Here is a 22221-nt window from a genome sequence, read left to right on the forward strand (position 1 = left end):
CTGTCAGGTGTTACTGTGTTCAGAATTTGTTAGAAGCAATTTATTGATTTAATTATGATAGGCTATAGGTCAGGCCTTATTGGTTACATAGAAAGAGAGCAAGGGTTGAGGAAATAGGGAAAGTTTTTCCTAAACACATTAAGGGATTTCAGTAACAGAACTTTCCAGTCAGAAACAAGTAAGAAACTAAATGGCTGACATGATGTTGCAGCTTCAGCATGGACAGCGCAATAAACACTTGCTGTGCTGTGGTGCCTTTTTAGTAGGCAGGTGAGCGAGATAACATGCGCCAGTCACACAGGCCCTTGCTGTAATTTCTTTTAACACAGTGTGACCAACATGGTCTTTCTTGGGTAATTTTTTGTGTCTTAATTATTTAATAAAACAGTGTGCCTAAAGCATCAGACAAGCTCTATGCATATGTAGATGATTTTATTCAAACACTTAGGGTTTGTTTGTCTGTGTATGGAAAAATAAGTGGTCAAAATGTTGAAAATCTATTGGTCGAAAGAACAGGACGCCTCTCGGTCGACCAAGATTTTTTGGGGGTCGGGGACTGCCCTCATTTCCCCCAAAATATGTTTTTCTTGTTTTTAAGTGGAGCTGGTTTGAATTCACTTAATGAACATTCTTCATTCGACTTTCAATTTCCAATGTTAGAATTTACGGGATAGAGAGAAGTTCTCAATTTTAAACCATTTAACATGTAGATTAAAAAACAGTGTCATTGTTATCTGCTAACATTTTGTCATGATTTGTTTTGTTCTTTTGTGTGTGCACACATCTCGCCCCCACAGTACTGAAGTACATGCAGTTTGTGGAGGACTACTCGGAGCCCCAGCCCTCACTCTTCTACCAGACACCACAGAGCGAGAGCATCTACGAGCAACGCAACAAGCGCTTCCAGGAAGTCTACAGCTTCAACGACTCGTATAGCAGCAATGACTCTGTTCACGAGCCTCTCCCACCCCCGGCACTGCCACCCAAACAGAGGCAGCTGGTGAGTTACAGCCCAACAGCTCCACCTCACACACTGACGCCCACACCGAAGCCTCACACCCACCAGTAGCACAGCGTATTGTACAGCAGCCCACCCTGTACATGCACATCCATCGCTTACTATGCCTTTTGGCCCAATGCATATACATTTAAAGTAACTCATTTTCTCATGATATATTGTTCCAAGTCTGTAAGATTGAGTGGCGAGTGAGTCCATAATGTTTTATCCCATGCATATATAACGGAGGAAGAAAATCAGGGTGAATTGAAAGTCCTGAACATCCAAATGGCAGGCGATGCTGCAGAGCCCTTGGTAGTGGTAACACATCTCCCAACACTACTTCTATACATAAAAATCCATTTAAATGCTTTTTCAGCATCAGATTTACAATCCAGTTCTATGGTAGATTTTAAATTGCTACGATTTCTGTCACAGGAAGAGGGGGGGGGAAAGTACCCGGTGGCATAAGACGATTGGCCTTTTGTACAGACTAGTTCAACACCCTCCACGACGTCCCATCTTACATCCCACCGCAAGGCTTGCCTTTGATTTCATCACTTTTGCTATTGTTGTGATTGTTTGAGACCTCTGCAAGGCTGTAGTAGTTCAATTGAATGTTGTTATCTCCGTAACCAGACAAAGTAATTGATATAAATGAGGAAATCCGTGCTCAAGATTTATCCACGATTTACAAATATGATTTTTTTTTTTTGTTACACGCTATATCTAAAGCAGATCAAAATGTGAGAAACATTTCTGCACGTTCTGTTGTTTGGTCTTGTGGATTACTGCATCCGAGTACATATTGGGTGTAGATTAAGACGAGTCACATTGCAGAATTCTCTCTGGAGCACGGAAAGAAAACAAGGATTGGTTTGAAGCTATAAATGTAGGGAGGGCGAGGAAAGGGTGTTTTGTGTTTCATGTAATCAAAAAGTTGTTTCTGAGCTGGCTGTTGATAAGTCATGTCCACTGGGTGTACTTTCTGATTCCTGGAATGAATAGACTTCTTCCCTGAGCGGAAAGTCCACCTACCACTGGTCCAAAGCTGAGAAAGTAACTAGTTACATACGTTTAGGCCAGTCACCTGCTTTGCACAGTATGTAGGCATAGCTCGAACTGCAACAGTAATTAGTTTGTAAATTAGGTACACAATATATAGGATATGGAATCCGAGCTAAAGTGTTTTAAATTGCTGTCGAGTACCCAGCCGAGTTTGAAAATTGTGTGGTCGATGAATCTCATTCAGGCCTAGCTCTCTCTGGTAAAGCATGTGGTGTTGCTCACTGTCGGCTACATGTGGTCTCGGGTCTGAAATGTCCATTCCCTCCCTAACTCACTGCAGTTGTCATGTATGAGATGGAGAACGTTTCTACGTTTTCCCTTTTGCCACGACGTTGTGTTCAAATTTTGCATTTGATTTACTGTCCAATCTCTTCCGTCTTATGTTGTTGCTTATTTTCCATTGCACTCATCAAATCTCATTCCCTTTTGTCTTTCTGGAAAGCCCACTCTCCATCAGAGCGATTCGTAATACTGAGGTAACCGTAGAATATTAGAGAACGCTTAGGACTAGTGTGACTCTACTTTAACCCTTTGTCTGCTGTAACATTATTTTAGTCCATCAAGCCTCTTCTTTCCTGCTGCTTCTATTGTGTGCTTAACTATCTGCCTAAACCTACATCTTCTTCCGCTGACTAACATCTCCCACTGCACTTTTATCTCTGCTCCTCTCTCTCGCTCTCTCCCTCTCTACTTTCTTCCCCCACGACACCCCCCCTCTTCCAGGCCTCCCACTCTGCGTCTCCCTCTTCCTCGTCCTCATCCTCTCTCTCCTGCCACCTCCAGCAGTCGCAGGCTGCGGTGGTGGAGGAGGTGGGGTCTGCGCTCAGCATGTCCGTCTCTAACTCCTTCCTGAGCCGCCAGTCCTCCCTGACCACCCCCATGGTGAGTGACCCTCAATGGGCCTGTCTGTCTCTCTACATCTGCTTCTCTGCTCACTCTCTACAGCAGACTTGACTTCAAAAAGTGTTTTTATTTCTAGAACTTTCTATATTTGAACTTTATTTAACCAGGCAAGTCGGGGCTAAAGTGCGGGGCTAAATAAAAAAGAAAGGGGAAGCTTCATTGAGCCTGTTTAGTGTAGAGACTCTCTCTCTACATGATTTGGCTCTGTGCCCCCTTGGAGAGCCAGATGGGTGGGTTTTTTTTGCAGCTTGTGGTGTACTCCACTTGTCCGACTGCTCCCAGGCAACCTGGATCGAGTGCAGAAAAACCAATACTAGTTGAACCCTGGTCTGCTCCGCTTCAGGCTCCGCTCCGGCTTTAGAACTAATAATCCAGCGAGTTCATTTATTAGCCGTTGTACACGACGTGTTCGGCTACTAATAAGGGAGTATCTGGGGCAACAACATGCGCAAAACACCGACAAACCAACTTTCATTCTTCACTCTCTGCCAGACCTCTCTATGTTTACACACTCCTAATGACAATCGTTGTCAGAGAGAAAGGGTGCACTTTAACATGTGTTTTTTCATCCAGCGTTTGTGAAATGTGGCACATGCAAAGCATACAGACCAAACATGATTCAGATCAATATGAGTATTGCAGTTATTTGAATCAACCGATGTCATTCCTTTTAAATCTGGCTCTTGAACCCCATCCGGGATTATTAAAGTATACAAGCCTATCAAAATGCATGTTCACTATTCTTTTCTGCCTAATGATGTAATTTTGGAGCAATGATGAGGATGATTGACTTGGTCTCGCTGAAGAACGGTTTATCCTTGTTGCAATTAAACCCATATGCATGGGATATTCAACAGATATTACAACAAACTTATTACCACAAGCACATTTTGTGAAAATGTCATTTTGAAGAGACTTGAGTTGGAATAGGAATTCTAGCCACTGACTAACCAGTCAAATAAACAATATAGCCTACAGTCATATTGTTTTCTGATGGCAGGAAGGACAAGGCTTCTTACTTCAATTATTTATTTATTTCTTTACATTTTTACTCTTTAAAATTGTACATCTCTCGAGTAGGTTTAAACTTAATCTCTCTTTCTCTTTCCCTCTTTTCTCGCCCTCGCTCACTCAGCATAAGACAATTCTCAGGTCCTATTCTCAGGACTTTGCGCCTCTCTGCCAGTCTTCCATTCCATATCTCCTCTCATCTGTCTCTTCCCACTCTCCCATTGTCCACCAATCGCAGAGCATGGACCTAGCTGCCCCGGGCACTGGCGGCCCTGACCCTGTGCTGTTGGCCAACGGCTCACTGGACAGCTCTGGTGGCTCTCTTGCAGTCTGCCTTCCCACTGACTCTTCTTTCTCTGACACTCGTCAAACCTCTTTGGTGAGCCCTAGCTGTGTGTTGTGACAAGTGTTTGACAATGGGATTGTCTATGAAGCGTTCGATTTGGGGGGGGCAGATCTGGAGTAGGTTCTAAACATTGTTTCAATGTCAGGACTGTGATGTTCTTATCCTTGAAAATAGGCCAAGCCTTAAGTTTAAAAAAACAGGCTGTAGCCTATGTATGCTGTGGTGATTGGAACAGTTGGTTCTTAGTGGTTTCACTTGAGATGATATAGCTACTTGTTTGTTTTAACCGGCTTACTGCGAGCAGCTTTCGCATTCGCAGTATACTTCTTTTTTTTTTTTTTTTTTTTACACATTTGCTTTTTCCTGGCATCTGTCATTCTCTTTGCTGTCCTCCTTTTTCCTCCGTAGAGTGAAAGCGCTAATGAGGAAGTCGGGGAGGGAGAGTACGTCAATCTGTACTCATCCAGCCAAGCCAAAGGAGACGGGCCGCTCTCCCGCCGAGTAAGTAGCGTAGCCTTAGCAGAGAGAGGCGGCATGAGAAAAAGAAGAGAGCGGAGAGAGCGGGGTGCTTTCACAAACACAGTGCACCATGACTGACAGCGGACCTCACAATCTAACCCCATTTTGAACTCGACCTGACTTCTCAGGGTTCACCGTCTCTTCGACCGCTTGGCATGCCCTGCTTCGCTGACTTGTCTGTACATTACCATGGGTTGTCCTCCTTTTCCAAACCCCCCTGCCACTGGACTGTCCCCATGTCCTACTATAACCTCAAAGGACTCCAAAGTCACTTCCTGTCATTGTCTGAATGAGGGTTTGTCTCCAAGTCACAGTGAGACATTTTACCACGTTCGCATACTTGACATTTGGCCGTTAAAGCCACCGGTGGTTGTATCCGACCGTTGGGTCAGGTCCAGATCGTAGTAACTAAATTCAACTGGAAGCATTAATGGCTTTGTGTTTAGTCCCTGTGCTTCACTTCTTCCATCGGGCCTTTTATCAGGGATGATATAATCCAATAAAATGACTAATCGCCCAGTTTATTTCTTAAATCATTATCACTCAGTTCTCCCCACATAAAAAAAACACTGGCCTATTAGCGTATCTGCTTTTGGGGTGGAGATGGGTGTATGTACAGGGCCTTCAGAAATTATTCACACCCCTTGACTTTTTCCACATTTTGTTGTGTTACAGCGTGAATTTAAAATGTATTAAATTCAGATTTCGTCACTGGCCTTAACACAATTCCCCATAATGTCAGAGTGGAATCATGTTTTTTCCAAATGTTTGGAAATTCATTAAGTCATTCAAAGAGAAAAGCTGCAATGTCTTGAGTCAGTAAGTATTCAACCCCTTATTGTTATGGCAAGACTAAATACATTCCGGAGTAAAAATGTTCTCATAATACACAACATGACCAAAAGTATGTGGACACCTGCTCATCGAACATCTCATTCCAAAAATCATGGCCGTTAATATGGAGTTGGTCCCCCTATAACAGCCTCCACTCTTCTGGGAAGGCTTTCTACTAGATGTTGGAACATTGGTGCTGGGACTTGTTTCCATTCAGCCACAAGAGCATTAGTGAGGTCGGGCACTGATGTTGGGCGATTAGGCCTGGCTCGCAGTCTGCGTTCTAATTCATCCTTCCACAAACTGTTGCCACAAAGTTGGAAGCACATAATTGTCTAGAATGTCACTATGCTGTAGCATTAAGATTTCCCTTCACTGGAACTAAGGGGTCTAGCCTGAGCCATGAAACAGCCCCAGACCATCAAACTTTTCCAAAAAACTACAGTTGGCACTATGCATTCGGGCAGGTAGTGTTCTCCTGGCATCCGCCAAACCCAGATTCGTCCATTGGATTGCCAGATGGTGAAATGTGATTCGATTCATCCCTCCAGAGAACGCGTCTCCACTGCTCCAGAGTCCATTGGGGGCGAGCTTTATACCACTCCAGCCGACACTTGACATTATGCATGGTGATTTTAGGCTTGTGTTGCAACCGAGGACAGATGATTTTTACGCGCTACGGGCTTCAGCTGTCCCGTTCTGTGAGCTTGTGTGGCCTATCATTTTGTGGCTGAGATGTTGTTGACGTTTCCACTTCACAATAACAGCACTTACAGTTGACCGGGACAGCTCTAGCTCTCAGCTCCAGCAAGGCAGAATGAACTTTGTTGTAAAGGTGGCATCCTATCACTGAGCTCTTCAGTAAGGCCATTCTACTGCAACTGTTTGTCTATGGAGATTCCATGGCTATGGGCTGGATAATGAACCACTGTCAGCAATGAGTGTGGCTGAAATATCAGAATTTGAGGGGTGTCCACATACTTTTGTATATATAGTGTAAGTTGCATGGACTCACTGTGTGCAATAATAGTGTTTAACATGATTTTGAATCTCTGTACCCCAAACACACTGTAATTTCCTTCAGTCGAGCAGTGGATTTCAAACCCAGATTCAAGTACAAAGACCAGGGAAGTTTAAAAATTCCTCGCAAAGAAGGGCACCTATTGTTAGAGGGGTTAAAAAAATAAAAACATATATTGAATATCCGTTTGATCATGGTTAAGTTACACTTTGGATGGTGTATCAATAGACAGTCACTCCAACGATACAGGAGTCCTTCCTAACTCCGTTACCAGAGAGGAAGGAAACCGCTCAGGGATTTCACCATGAGGCCAATTGTGACTTTAAAACAGTTAGAGTTTAATGGCTGTAATAGGAGAACTGAGGATGGATCAACAACATTGAAGAAAAAATACTTCAAGTTTACAATACACTAAAAGTAATACTGCAAAAATGTGGCAAAGTAATTCACTTTTTGTCCTGAATACAAAGTGTTATGTTTAGGGCAAATCCAATACAACACATTACTGAATACCACTCCATATTGTCAAGCATAGAGGTAGCTGCATCATGTTATGAGTATGCTTGTAATTGTTAAGGACTGGGGAGCTTTTCAGGATAAAAAATAAACGGAATGGAGCTATTCTAATGTATTGACTCGGGGTTGAATACTTATCCAACAAAGATATATTAGTGTTTTTATTTTTCATAAATTCTAACATTTGTCAAAAATTAAAATAAAATAAAAATGTTTCTTCCACTTTGCCATTAGAGTATTTTGTGTAGATCATTGACAAACAAATGCAATTTAAATCCATTTTAATCCCACTTTGTAACACAACTAAATTTGGAAAAGGTCTAGGGCTGTGAATGCTTTCTGAAGGTGCTGCATAGAGCCCCACAGTGGAGGTGTCATAATACCCGTATAACCTAGCAGTCAAACTAGGAAATGGTTCCAATTATTTTTCCACCATTCGTTTTTCCGATAGGGAATTTAAGAAACACTTAAAATAAGGGCTGTGTTTCGTGTAGGCTTACCCTGGCGTGACGTTCTGGTAACCATGTCAATCTCTCTTAGCATTTCATTTTTGGGGAGTAAATACAGGTGAATATATTGATAAAAGTCACCTTGTCCTAGAGAGATTTACAGTTATCAAAACGTCATGCCAGGGTAAGCCTACAGTACACCCCAAAAAAACGAACATTTGATGTGTTTCCATAATCCCCGATCAGAAAAATAAAAGGTGGAGAAAAAAACGATTCAAACCATTTCTCTTATCTGTATATTTACTGTTACACTTGAGCTAGAGAAGTAAGGCTGGAGTTATGCATGTATGCATACAGCATTTGATAATGATAGTGTGTGTGAACTACCATTTGCCTGTTTTACTCAAAGCTGACTGAACAACTCACTGAATACTAAGTTGCTTAAACAGCGTAACGTACGATCACATCGACCTTAACTAAAAAGGCATTTTTCACCTTTTAACATGACCTCGGGGTCATGTTCATTAGGCACCAAACAGAAGAACATGTACTGAAACGGGGATAGAAATGTCCAATAAGAATCTCACATTTTAGTTTTCCACTTCAGAACCATTTCCAAATGTTTTCCATTGCGTGCCCTAATGAACATGAACTTAGGCTGCTGGATTTGGTGCGAGACCTGTCCCTGTCCTAACTACGTTGTGTGTCATTGTCAGGACTCATCCGCCATAGATGACTCACTGGAGGACACTGCCTCAGAGAACCCACTGTGCGAGGACACGTGCAATGACAGGTAAGTGCCCATGCCATGACGGACTGTGCCTTCGGTTAGTTCATCATTCTCCATTGTTCCTACTCTCGATTGACAATAGGAAGGATTTGACGATTTAACAAGTGAACCTATAATGATTTTGATATCTTAAATCACCCTCTACCCCCTCCCCTTTTTCGCTATAATCTTTTTCTCTCTCTCTCTCAGCCGAAGGCAAAAGTCCTCAGAAGAAGGGCCGAGTAGCGAGGAGACGGATGAACTTTCCCTCATCGATCACATGGAGATCATGTCTCGGATAACACTAAAGCAGGAGGTAAACGTGCTTCTTAGTTTCTACTATTGGGGGTCAGTCCGTTTGACCTCGAGGCTCTTTGAGCTCAATCCGTTTATAATCACAGGGAAGGCCTCTTTCTATGAGATACTTCATAGGAATCTACAAGAAGGATACTCATAATACTAAATAAGCCTCCACCCCAAAGCTGCTTACAGATAGCCTGTCCTCTGCTACCCTATGCCTCTAACTCAATGTTACAATCTCACAGTAGATAAGTATGTGATTATCGGCGAAAAGCCAGAGTTGGCATGGCAAGGTCAGACCGGCTTTAGTAGCGCATATCTCCTTATAGATAACCCTCTCACGGCTAACAAGTCTGGCTTTTCAAAACATATTTTTTCCATATTGTCGGTACGGTTTAATCAGGATAGTCACTCGTAGCGCTACACTGGGACTCATCACGAAGTCAACGCTTAGGCTAATCCTTTCTCCCCGTACAACTTTTTCATCTGTCCGTGTGATACCAGAGCGACGACGGTCCGGATGTCCGAGCCGGATCGGGGGATATTTTATTAGTCCACGCCACAGAAACGGACCGCAAAGGTGTGTATGTATGACCTCCGTAGCGCACAAACACACACACACACAGACAGACACACACATCCCCCAGAGGAGACTAGTACACGTGGTCTGTGTTCACTCAGTAGGGCGGGTCTCTCCCCACACTCCTACTTCAATACCTCATAATTACTGGAATCAACAGCACTATATGTCGTGCTTCTGTATGCCAATGTTTTGCATAGAAAACAAAGTAGTTTTTTAAAATGTTTATTTTGTGATGACTTATCCGAGGTTGAATGTGTTACTGTCAGTAATATGTCTTTTTCCCTAATAGACCCAGACTTTCCTTCCCTCAGATGGGAGCTCTTGACAAACGAGAGGATATTTAGTGATCTCCTGTGGGGTCTTCTTTTCCAGATCTTGTCTTGTACTGTGAGGCTTTCCTGACGACGTACAGAACATTTATAACCCCCGAGGACCTCATCAAAAAGCTGCACTACAGATATCCTTTCCATGCTTCACATCTCACATGTAGTCACAAGGGTCACCCACCAAAAAAGGCTTCAGAGAAAAGTATTCTCTGGTCCAGGAAACGTAGATCATTTTATGAATATGAACACTGTGTGTTAAAACTTGTAAAAGTTGCACGTTAATTACATATTATAAATAAAAGGTACGGTTTTGAAATCAGCGCATTTTGGGTCATTTCCCCTCATTGAGGTTGCCATGTTACAGCTTGGTTACAATTGTTACACATGTTCCGTTGTTCATACTTGCAGAAAGCAACTTGTGTACTGGACTGGAGAAATTCCGAAACAATACGAGATGAGAAGCTGTTCAAAGGTGCTAAATAGAGTTTTCTCCGATGTCCGAACAGCGCTTTATGTAGCTGTCAGGACCTTGAATGTTTTGAGAGCTGTGTTACCTAGCAAACGTTGTGCGGTCTTTAGTTTAGCTAGCAGTCAATAGCAATGATGGCCCTTGTTATGCTAAATACAGCTGCTAAAACATCTTATAATGTACATGCTTTAAAACACATTTTCTAATTTAGAGGGTTCACCTGGATCAGTGATGGACCTGTAACATGTTGCTTGACCTTATGCAAGGATGAACAAATAAATGTGCAACTTTGACATGTTTTGAACCACAGCGTTCATATTCATGAAATGATCTACATAGAGAAGAAACAGATTTTTGGTGGCTTGCCCTTGACTAATGTGGACAGAGAGAGCTTCCTTCAACAAAGCCTGCTTGGTTGAGACAATAGGGAATGGGAAGCAAAATCCTTACGATAGACGTAAACACTGAATACTGTAAGATTGGAGACTGTTTGTTTCGCTTAACCCCTCCACACATACACCAGATTTAGTCACAGCCCAGATACCTTCAAGAAGAGAGTCAGCAAAAACACCTTCTTCGTTCTGGTCCGTGTGGTGGACGAGCTGTGGTGAGTTCCCTGGGCTCTCATTTGACTAGAAAACTGTCTATCAAAAACCTACACTCTGCAAAGACCATTTTTGATGTCCTGATTCTTATTCGCATTTCCTTTTGCGAAAAGGCGGGGGGGCTTAACTGGTCATGATTCATTTTCAATTAAACGCCTCATGTCTTTTTCCTGTCTTTTTTTTCTCCTTCACCCACCGCCCTCATACCCCTCTCTCATCCCTCCGTTCCCTCGGCTTTGGAACTGTGTGTGTGTGTCAGTTTGGTGGAGATGACGGAGGACATCCTGAAGCAGCTGATGGACCTGGTGTTCAGGCTGGTGTGTAACGGTGAGCTGAGCCTGGCCCGCGTGCTCCGCAAGAACATCCTGGACAAGGTGGAGCAGAGGAAGCTGCTGCGCTACACCAACTCCCTTAAACCACTGGCCGCGCGAGGTGTCGCTGCCAGGTAGGCCCACCCACCCACAATTAGCGAAGGAGAATACTGTGACCGCTAAAACCTTGCATTTTGTATTGTTTCCGAGAAAGTTACCATTTAGAAATGTTCGGCGCCGCAACAGTAAAATAATTATTTGTTGCTTTCTGAACATCAATGTATCACAGTGTCTAGTTCGAACTCTGGCCATATTTACTTTTTTCGTTGTCGTCTTTAGACCGGGGACCCTGCATGATTTCCGCAGTCACGAGATTGCTGACCAGCTAACTCTCCTGGACGCGGAGCTCTTCTACAAAATTGAGGTAACTCATCCAAGCATGTCCTTCTCCTCTTGCATATGCTGCCCCTCTCTAAAAAAGTCCTTATTCGTGTCACTCTGTCTCCCTCTACACAGATCCCTGAGGTGTTGCTTTGGGCTAAGGAGCAGAACGAGGAAAAGAGTCCTAACCTCACACAATTCACAGAGCACTTTAACAACATGTCCTACTGGTAAGCCTGAGCCCCAAATCTTAACTTAGTCACCACAGTGCTTCTCTTCGTCCCTGCAGCACTTCACTGCCCTCTCCGAGAGGAAAGCAGCCAGGTTTGGAGAACGTGATGACAAACTGATGCATCTCTCCTCCTTCGTGTCTCCCTCAGGGTACGCTCCATAATCATTCTGCAGGAGAAAGCCCAGGACCGAGAAAAGCTCCTCCTTAAATTCATCAAAATAATGAAGGTATACCTGTTTGAAATGTGGATACTTAAGAATGGGCAAACAGTGGTATTGGGGAGGGTTTGTTGAAAAAAGCAACAAATTCTCAAGTGTGTTTTAAGGTGGTTTCCCTTCACTGTCTTGCAGCACTTACGGAAGCTAAATAATTTCAACTCGTATTTGGCAATATTATCTGCCTTGGATTCGGCTCCCATCCGAAGACTGGAATGGCAGAAAACGACCTCCGAGGCGAGTTGGACTGTGTTGTCTAATAGATGTCCAAAGATTGCTCTGAAACCTTTGGTTAATTGTTAATCTTTCCTTCGCGGCACTTTATTCTTAGATGAAATCTCTACATGTGTTGTGTTTGAGGTTAACATGGCTGTCACTGTTCTGTTCTGTTTACAGGGCCTAGAGGAATACTGCACGTTGATAGACAGCTCCTCGTCGTTCCGGGCCTACCGAGCGGCCCTGGCCGACGTGGAGCCCCCATGTATACCATATCTGTAAGTCAAACTGCTGGGTTGCAAGGTGTATGCACTTTGTTGTCACAAGTGACACAAATGTATTTGCACGTCTCCGATATGTATTGCTTACTGTGTATTTCTCGTCTTTATTGTACTGACTCTTTCTTGTTTTGGTTATTTCCCACACGACACATAGGGGACTTATCCTCCAGGACTTAACCTTTGTCCATCTGGGCAACCCCGACCTCATCAACGGGAAGGTCAACTTCTCAAAGCGCTGGCAGCAGTTCAATATCCTGGACAGCATGAGGCGCTTCCAGCAAGTGTACGTATATAGTGGCCAACAGATCTGGGAGAACTCTATTTTGAACTATTCCTTGTGGAAAGTAATAATTTTTTCCAGGGGAACAAATATTTACTTTGGAGGTGACTACAACTATTTGAATACAGATCCCAAAAAAGTATTACATTTTCAAACTATTTGTATACAGATCTCAGGAAGTAACTACTTTTCAAAACTATTTGAAAACAGATCTCAGGAAGTGACTACTTTTCTGAAACTGTTGGATTGGCTGCTTTCAACTAATGACAGGGCTGTATCTGGAACGGCATGTTAACCTGTTAGTGATCCCTTCCCGAGCCAATCCCATTAGCGGGATCGATTTGACAACATCCAGTGAAATTGCAGAGCACCAAATTCAAACTATAGAAATATCAATATTCAAGATTCATGAAAATATAAGTGTAATACATCAAAATAAAGCTTAACTTCTTGTTAATCCAGCCGCAGTGTCAGATTTCAAAAAGGCTTTACGGCGAAAGCAGACCATGCGATTATCTGAGGACAGCGCCCGGCATACAAACACATGAGAATCATTTTCAACCAGGCAGGTGGCTACACAAAAGTCAGGAATAACGATATAATAAATGCCTTACCTTTGAAGATCTTCTTCTGTTGGCACACCAAAATGTCCCAGAAACATCACAAATGGTCCTTTTGTTTGATAACGTCCTTCTTTATATCCCCAAAATGTAGAATCCATCTGGAGTGACACTTACAAAGAACAGCCGTACTTCTTAATTTCTCAAAAGAAAAGCCTCAACCAATTTCTAACCGAATCAAGGGAATCGATTCCCTCCGGTCTCCGACCGGATGTTTTGGTCGAGCTCTCTCCAAGACATTTTTCGAAACAGACAGCTATAGAATTGACATCACCTCCTGATGAATTTTATCGCTTATTAACGTGTACTAATACCTAAAGTTGCATTACAAAAGTATTTCGAAGTGTTTTGTTAAAGTTTATCGTCGACTTTTTGAATTTAAAAATGACTTTACGTTATGAAACGCTATTTTTTTCCGTTTATCACACAGTCTTCATAGATCGATATCTAGGCTATATATGGACCGATTTAATCGAATAAAAAGTCCCAATAGTGATTATGGGACATCTAGGAGTGCCAACAAAGAAGATGGTCAAAGGTAATGAATGTTTTATATTTTATTTGTGCGGTTTGTGTAGCGACGACTATGCTAATTATTTTGTTTACGTCCCCTGCGGGTCTTTTGGGGTGTTACATGCTATCAGATAATAGCTTCTCATGCTTTCGCCGAAAAGTATTTTAAAAATCTGACTTGTTGCCTGGATTCACAACGAGTGTAGCTTTAATTCAATACCCTGCATGTGTATTTTAATGAACGTTTGAGTTTTAACTAATACTATTAGCATTTAGCGTAGCGCATTTGCATTTCCAGAGCTCTAGATGGGACGCCTGCGTGCCAGGTAGGACCAAGAGGTTAAATAGGGTTTTCAATAGAAAACCAATGGGAAATAATATGACCTATAAAAGAAATCCCCCTTGGATGGTTTGACCTCTGGGTTTTGCCTGCCAAATCATTTTTTTAGCCGTTATTTTATCGGTTTTGGAAACGTTAGCATGTGTTCTATCCAAATCTACCAATTATATGCATATCCTAACTTCTGGGCCTGAGGTACAGGCAGTTTACTTTGGGCAGTTTACTTTACTTCAGGATGTGAAAATACTGCCCCCTATCGCTAAGAAGAAAGAAATATAATTAATAGAGGGCACAATCTCCTAAACTATTCCAGTTTCTGACAGTCATATTTCATCTACACAATACATTTTCTGAATGTCCATTCTCCTGAATGTCCATTGCCCAATGTGTACGTAATCAAGTCAAACCAATTGACCAATTATATTTTATACAGATAAGTATAAATAAGTTGTGACGCTCAACTACTGCATGACTCTTTGAACACGCCACTGAAAAGGTTGAAAGCAGCAATTAATTTTATAATTAAAAGCCATTTGCAAACAGCAAGTTGGATGCTTAGCAAAAAAAGAGTTTGAACCTTTTTGTCCATCTGAGGGTAAGTATTCTTGTTTCAAACACACACACACACTACACCATCTTTAAAGGGATTTCCCATCTACCTTGACTGTCGTTGATTCAATAAGGAGGTTTTGGGATATTTTGTTTCCTTTCGACACTTAATAACCATATTTTGTTACAGTTCGCATTCTCAGTAACATTTAAACTGTTCTTGTGCCTGTGTAATAAAACTGTACTTTTGGAGCAACATTTTACTATCATTAAGTTACATGATACTTTGGTAATTGCATAGCAATGAGCTGAGTTTTTTTTCTTCTGTACACATGAAATGTAACTGTTCCTTATTCCACTTGTTCCACTCCATTATTATTCAATTATAAAGCAATTTCCAAAGTCCTATGTAATAACAATGTTGCTATTGTAATAATCAGAGTTACTACACATGCATTATAACTTGATAACAACTGCTACTTGTGTATCACTCTTTATGAAAATATATTTGTTAGTAATTTTGAAGCTGCAAGGGTGATCTACTCTTATTGTTGAGATTATTTTAATTCTAGTCTATAGGCTATATTAAGATTCATATCTAAGAGCCCTCAAACAATGTGCTTATGATCATATATTTAGACGAATTCAACTAACTTGTAGTATTTTGTTGTTCATCAAATATTTGTCAGCCATCAAATAAATATATTTATATACAAATACCTTCAAATATTTAGTTTTCTGAGACCTGTATTTATTTGAAAATCCAAGAAAATAGTTGAAACTCTATATAAACTATATTTGACTACCGTAAGTATTTGAAAAGTTGATATTTTCAAATAAACTACAAAATATAACTATTTTCTGCCCAGGTCTGGTGGCCAATCTGTCCGTTGCTGTCATACAGCTTTATGTTCAATGCACTTTTCTTTCTCCCCTGAAAAATGTTTTGGAATTTTATGATATTTTCCTTTGACTTTTCCCACCTTTGCAATGTTTAGATGGTGTTTTCCCTCTCTCCCAGGCATTATGATCTGAAACACAACGACGACATCGTCTCCTTTTTCAATGACTTCAGCGACCACCTGGCAGAGGAGGCTCTGTGGGAGCTGTCTCTAAAGATCAAACCTCGGAACATTACGCGGCGCAAAACAGAGCGCGAAGAGAAGACATAGGAACTTGTCCCGCTGTATTGGACCTTTTGGTCATTTTACAAAATCATGGAATTACAGGAGACTACAAACCAGTAGAACTGTGAAGGCAGCTAAAAGACTGGATGATTTTATGTTTTTTACTGGACGTCTCTGACTTGGGATTCTCTGTCTGTGTGTGAGTAAAGCCAGTGAGAGAGACACTGTGCAGTGTTGGAAGGCTCGCAAAAAGATTGCTCATGTTCACCTTTGACACCAACCTCATCCACCTGATGCCATATTATGGGTATGGTCCAAGCATTACAGGATACGCTAGGGGCTGTCCTCTAACAACCCAAGGCATTGCCCTGACTAAAACCTTATCATACTGATGTGGGCCATGGGAAACACTGCCCAATGTCACTCAGTTTAGACTTTTTTATACACGGGACTCCAGACCCCTTTTTTTGCTGCCACAAACTGTGACGCTGTATCGCCTGACATGGCAGAGAACTGCTATGGGTGGTGCAGAACTTTGAGCAAAGACACTCAAATCACCTGGGTCTGCTTCTAGACAGGTGGGAAAATATATATTACTGGTGCACATAAGACATCATTTTGTCGTTAAAAAAAACATGTTTTTTTTTTCAAGGATGTGTTGTATGTATGATACTGTCTGACTGATGCAATGCAGTTTTTGTTTTGTTCTTTAAAAGGATGTGAAAATTATACTTCAGAAATGCGGAGAAGTGATACATGAAGTTCATATACACTGGGGTCTGGAATTATTGGATCCCCTGATAAAGATGAGCAAAGAAGACTGTATAAAATAAACAATACAAATGCTGAACTATATTGTAAATAAATATATTGTGTATAAATTGTCCTGGTACTTGGTAATGCCATTGACCTTTAACAAGGGCTCCAGGACCAGTGGAAGCATAATAGCCCCATAACATCAAAGATCTACCACCATATTTTACAGTAGTGCCTATGCATTTTTCTTTTGAAAGCCAAACTCACCATTGATGTGCATGGCCAATGAGCTCTATTTTCTATTGTTTATTCTATTATTTTTTCTATTGTCATCTGACCATAGCAGAGCCAGGAGTTTTCTAAACGGCATTGGCACTTGGATTGGAGCCAGTGCTATGGTCATAGGACACGAAAATAGAGCTCCTTGGGTTCAGCTTTCAAAAGAGCAATGCATATGCAGAAAAAAAACTCATCCCTACTGTAAGATATGGTGGTGTATTTTTAAATGACACGGGGCTATTTTGCTTCCACTAGTCCCGACGCCCTTGTCAAGGTCAACGGCGTCATTAACTTTACCAAGTACCAGGACATTTTAGCCAAAAAAACTGGTTGCCTCTGCAGGAAGGCTGAAACTTTTCCACAGGTGAATCATCCAGCAAAACAATAACCCCAAAGCATATGTTAAAAAATCATCCAAAAATAAATGGTTAATTGACCACAAAATCAACATTTTGAACCTCATTGAAAACCTGTGGCTTAAATTGAAGAGGACAGTCTATAAGCACAGATTAAGGATATCAAGCATCTGGAAACATTCTGTATGGAGGAATAATCTAAGATCCCTCCGAATGTGTTCTCCAATCTCATAAAACATTTTAGAAAAAGGCTTTGACGTTATCCTGGCTAGGGGAGGGTTGCTGGAGAATTGAAAATGGGATCCAATACATTTTATCCTTTTTTAATTTATTTAATTTATTTTAAACAATCTTTCTCTGAAAAATTGTATTAGTATAAAATAATATTTATTTTTGCATTTTTACAGTCTTTTTTGCATATCTTTATCAAGGGATCCAATAATTCCAGACTCCAATGTACTTGCACTTAAAAATCAAATGAACAAAAAAAGTGATGTGATGTATGTGTCATAGCAGTGAACATTAGAAACATTACAGCAATCAGAAGTGGACCTGGTCACCATCCCTCTACTGTTTAATCTGGATGGTGAATGAAGGCCTTTTATACAGAACAAAAATATAAACGCAACATGTAAAGTGTTGGTTTCATAAGCTGAAATAAAAGATCCCAGAAATTTTCCATACGCACAAAAAGCTTATTTCTCTCAAATTTTGTGCACACATTTGTTTACATCCCTTTTAGTGAGCATTTCTCCTTTGCCAAGATGATCCATCTACCTGATATGTGTGGTAAATCAAGAGCTGATTAAACAGCATTATCATTACACATGTGTACCTTGTGTTAGGGACAATAAAAGGCCACTCTAAAATGTACAGTTTTGTCACCACAGATGGTTCAAGATTGAGGGAGCGTGCAATTGGCATACTGACTGCAGGAATGTCCACCAGAGCTGTTGCCAGAATTTAACATTCATTTCTCTACCACAAGCCACAATGTTGTTTTAGAGAATTTGGCAGTACTTCCAACCGGACTCACAACCGCAGACCATGTGCAGCCTCGTCAGCCCAGGACCTCCACATCCAGCTTCTTCACCTGTGGGATCATCTGAGACCAACCAGTAGACAGCTGATGAAACTGTAGGTTTGCACAACCATAAACCGTCCCAGGGAAGCTCACCTGTGTGCTCATCATCCTCACCAGGGTCTTGTCCTGACTGCAGTTTGGCGTCATAACCAATTTCAGTAGACAAATGCTCACCTTCAATGGCCACTAGCATGTTGGAGAAGCGTGCTCTTCGTGGATGCATCCCCGTTTCAACTGTACCGGGCATATGGCGTTGTGTGGGCGAGCGGTTGTGAACAGAGTGCCTCATGGTGGCGGTGGGGTTATGGTATGGGCAGGTATAAGCTACGGACAAGGAACACAATTGCATTTTATCAATGGCAATTTCAATGCATAGAGATACCGTGACAAGACCCTGAGACTCATTGTCGTGCCTTTCATCGTCTGCCATCACCTCATGTTTCAACATAATGCACGGCCACGTCACAAGGATCCGTACACAATTCCTGGAAGCTGAAAATGTCCCAGTTCTTCCATGGCCTGCATACTCACCAGATATGTCACCCATTGAGCACGTTTGAGATGCTCTGGATCAGTTTATGACAATGTTTTCCAGTTCCGGCCAATATCCAGTAACTTCGCACAGCCATTGAGTGGGACAACATTCCACAGGCCACAAGCAACAGCCTGATCAACTCTATGCAAAGGAGATGTGCCTCGCTGCACAACAAGTATTAACTGGTTTTCTGATCAACGCCCCTACCTATTTTGTTAAGGTATCTGAGGCCGATTGTCTGCTTTCCTTATTTAAACTGTAACTCTGTAAAATCTTTTTGAAATTGTTTCATGTTGCGTTTGATATTTTTCTTCAGTGTATATTGCAAATACAAGATGGCACATTAGCACCATTATCCCTTGACGTAATCAACCCTACCAGACCAAACAAATCCCTGTGCAAATAAATAAAACCTGCAGTATATCTTCATGCTCTGTTGGTATTATTTATTCTCCCCGCCACAGTCATACCATGCAGTCTGCACTTGCATGTTATCAAGTAAGCATAGAATGAATGGAGGGTCAATGGAGGTTTTCCTTATGAAAAAAACATACAGTCCCAGTCAACTCATTCAAGAGTTTCTTTACTTGACTATTTTCTCATTGTAGAATAATAGTGAAGATGTCAAAACTATGAAATAACACATATGGAATCATGTAGTAACCAAAAAAGTGTTAAACAAATCAAAATATATATATTTGAGATTATTCAAAGTAGCCACCCTTTGCCTTAATGACAGCTTTGCACACTCTTGGCATTCTCTCAACCAGCATCATCGGGAATGCTTTTCCAACAGTCTTGGCTGCTTTTCCTTCGCTCTACGGTCCAACTCATCCCAAACCATCTCAATTGGGTTGAGGACAGGGGATTGGGGAGGCCATGTCTTCTGATGCAGCAATCCATCACTCTCCTTCTTGGTCAAATAGCCCTTACACAGCCTGGAGGTATGTTGGGTCATTGTCCTGTTGACAACTAATGATATTCCCACTAAGCCCAAACCAGATGGGATGATGTATCGCTGCAGAATGGTGTGGTAGCCATGCTGGTTAAATATGCCTTGAATTCTAAATAAATCACAGATGTTGTCACCAGCAAAGCACCATCACACCTCCAATCTGCACAGTGGGAACCACGTATGCGGAGATCATCCATTCACCTACTCTGCATCTCACAAAGACAGCGGTTGGAACCAAACATCTCAAATTTGGAATTATCAGACCAAAGGACAGATTTCCACCGATCTGTCCATTGCTTGTGTTTCTTGGCCTAAGCAAGTCTCTTCTTCTTATTGGTGTCCTTTTAGTAGTGGTTTCTTTGCAGAAATTCAACCATGAAGGCCTGATTCACGCAGTCTCCTCTGAAAAGTTGGTGTTGAGATGTCTTACTTGAACTCTGTGAAGCATTTATTTGGGCTGCAGTCTGAGGTGCAATTAACTAATGAACTTATCCTCTGCTTATGAGAGAGCCAGTTTCATCATAGCATTTGATGGTTTTTGCGACTGCACTTGAAGAAACTTTAAAAGTTCTTGAAATTGTCCCGATTGACTGACCTTCATGTCTTCTTAACCAGCATGGCTACCACAGCATTCTGCAGGGATACGTCATCCCATCTGGGTTGCACTTAGTGGGACTATCATTTTGTTTTTCAACGGGATATTGACCCAATGTAACGGATGTGAAACGGCTAGCTTAGTTAGCGGTGTGCGCTAAATAGCGTTTCAATCGGTTACGTCACTTGCTCTGAGACCTTGAAGTAGTAATTCCCCTTGCTCTGCAAGGGCCGCGGCTTTTGTGGAGCGATGGGTAACGATGCTTCGTGGGTGACTGTTGTCGTTGTGTGCAGAAGGTCCCTGGTTCGCGCCCGGGTATGGGCGAGGGGACGGTTTAAAAATTATACTGTTACACCAACACACCTCCAGGCTGTGTCAGGGGTATTTGTCCAAGGAGAATACTGATGGACTGTCGTTTCTCTTTGCTTTTTTGAGCTGTTCTTGCCATAATATGGACTTGGTCTTTTACCAAATAGGGCTGTCTTCTCTATACCACCCTTACCTTGTCACAACACAACTGATTGGCTCAAACACATTAAGAAGGAAAGAAATTCCACAAATGAACTTTTAACAAGGCACACCTGTTAATTGAAATGCATTCCAGGTGACTAAGCTGAAGCTGGTTGAGAGAATGCCAAGGGTGTGCAAAGCTGTCATCAAGGCAAAGGGTAGCTACTTTGAAGCATCTCAAATATAAAATATATTTTGATTTATTTAACACTTTTTTTTTGGTTACTACATAATTCCATGTGTGTTATTTCATAGTTTTAATGTCTTAACTATTATTCCATGTAGAAAATATAAAAAATAAAGAAAAACCCTGGAATGATTAGGTGTGTCCAAACTTTTGACTGGTAATGTATTTCTAATCGGCCTTAAATATGACAGTCAGAAGCTCAGTCGGAACATCGGGGGAAATAATCTGTTCTGCTACATTGGACCATTTTTCTACTCACTTCATTGAAGTGAGCTTTTTGAGTCTTGAATTGATTGCACCCTCTAGAGCTGGCAGTAGCGTTAGAGATTCGGGGTGTCCAATATTGTTGCTATTTTCACAACTGGAATTATGGGTGCAGTAGCTGGTGGTGGCGCGAAAGGGCTGGGTTTCGATGAATAAATAAGTTGTGGCTTTGTCAAGGCTTGACCAATCAGAACGTGCTCCATGGCTAAATATGTGGTTGCTTCAAGTTGTGTATTTATGGTATTTTATGTATTATGTTGTCATCAACTTCACTTTGAATGTTATTAAGTTTATAGCCTAGTTCGTTATATAGTCTGCCCCATATTTGCTAAATATGTTAAATGTTTGCAGTTCACATTTGTTCTAATTGCATTGCTTCAATATAGAAATGCATTGTTAAACATAGGCTATAACATTCACACTGATATAGCGGCTAGGCCTGCTGTAAATTGCGTTCTGAACATGGACATGCCAAACAGTCAATAATGAAGGTTAAATCCACTAGGGTTTGATAAGGTCTAAAACAATGTATTATATAATTCTAATAAAAACAGAACAACTTGTTTTAAATAGGATCGGGTCAGAAGCATGCTGATGTAATTAATTTATCCCGTCCCATTGCACTGTGCTTACGCAGGCCTGGAGCGTGTCTTTGGTAGTCAGATGTAGGGCGATCTTTAAAAAATGGGGATGGATAGCCTACTTGAACAAATCAAATTTGATTTGTCACATGTGCCTGAATACAACAGGTGCAGACCTTACCTTGAAATGCTTACGTACAAATCAAATCAAATGTATTTATTTATATAGCCCTTCGTACATCAGCTGATATCTCAAAGTGCTGTACAGAAACCCAGCCTAAAACCCCAAACAGCTATAAGTTTGTTAATGAATATTTATATTTTGTGTTTTTAAGTTA

General features: G+C 41.5%; 1 protein-coding gene across 4 annotated transcripts in view; it reads left to right on the plus strand.

Moving 5' to 3' along the window:
• Window positions 1–17865, plus strand: part of LOC118358045 (rap guanine nucleotide exchange factor 1-like) — a 53754-nt gene extending 35889 nt beyond the window's left edge. Inside the window, exons 10-26 of one of the 4 annotated variants that reach the window (XM_035735427.2) lie at window positions 798–1000; window positions 2789–2947; window positions 4104–4358; window positions 4734–4826; window positions 8381–8457; window positions 8644–8749; window positions 9238–9313; window positions 9689–9773; window positions 10626–10718; window positions 10976–11161; window positions 11367–11451; window positions 11544–11638; window positions 11789–11867; window positions 11991–12092; window positions 12252–12349; window positions 12507–12635; window positions 15676–17865. In XM_035735427.2, coding sequence (XP_035591320.1) covers window positions 798–1000; window positions 2789–2947; window positions 4104–4358; window positions 4734–4826; window positions 8381–8457; window positions 8644–8749; window positions 9238–9313; window positions 9689–9773; window positions 10626–10718; window positions 10976–11161; window positions 11367–11451; window positions 11544–11638; window positions 11789–11867; window positions 11991–12092; window positions 12252–12349; window positions 12507–12635; window positions 15676–15826 — 2072 coding nt within the window. In that variant the 3' untranslated portion in view covers window positions 15827–17865. The remainder of the gene's footprint in view (window positions 1–797; window positions 1001–2788; window positions 2948–4103; window positions 4359–4733; window positions 4827–8380; window positions 8458–8643; window positions 8750–9237; window positions 9314–9688; window positions 9774–10625; window positions 10719–10975; window positions 11162–11366; window positions 11452–11543; window positions 11639–11788; window positions 11868–11990; window positions 12093–12251; window positions 12350–12506; window positions 12636–15675) is intronic. The other 3 variants (XM_035735428.2, XM_035735429.2, XM_035735430.2) reach the window with 3 other exon arrangements.
• The last annotated feature ends 4356 nt before the right edge of the window (window positions 17866–22221 follow it).

This window comes from Oncorhynchus keta, chromosome 25, assembly GCF_023373465.1.
Source record: "Oncorhynchus keta strain PuntledgeMale-10-30-2019 chromosome 25, Oket_V2, whole genome shotgun sequence".
Lineage (NCBI taxonomy): Eukaryota > Metazoa > Chordata > Actinopteri > Salmoniformes > Salmonidae > Oncorhynchus > Oncorhynchus keta.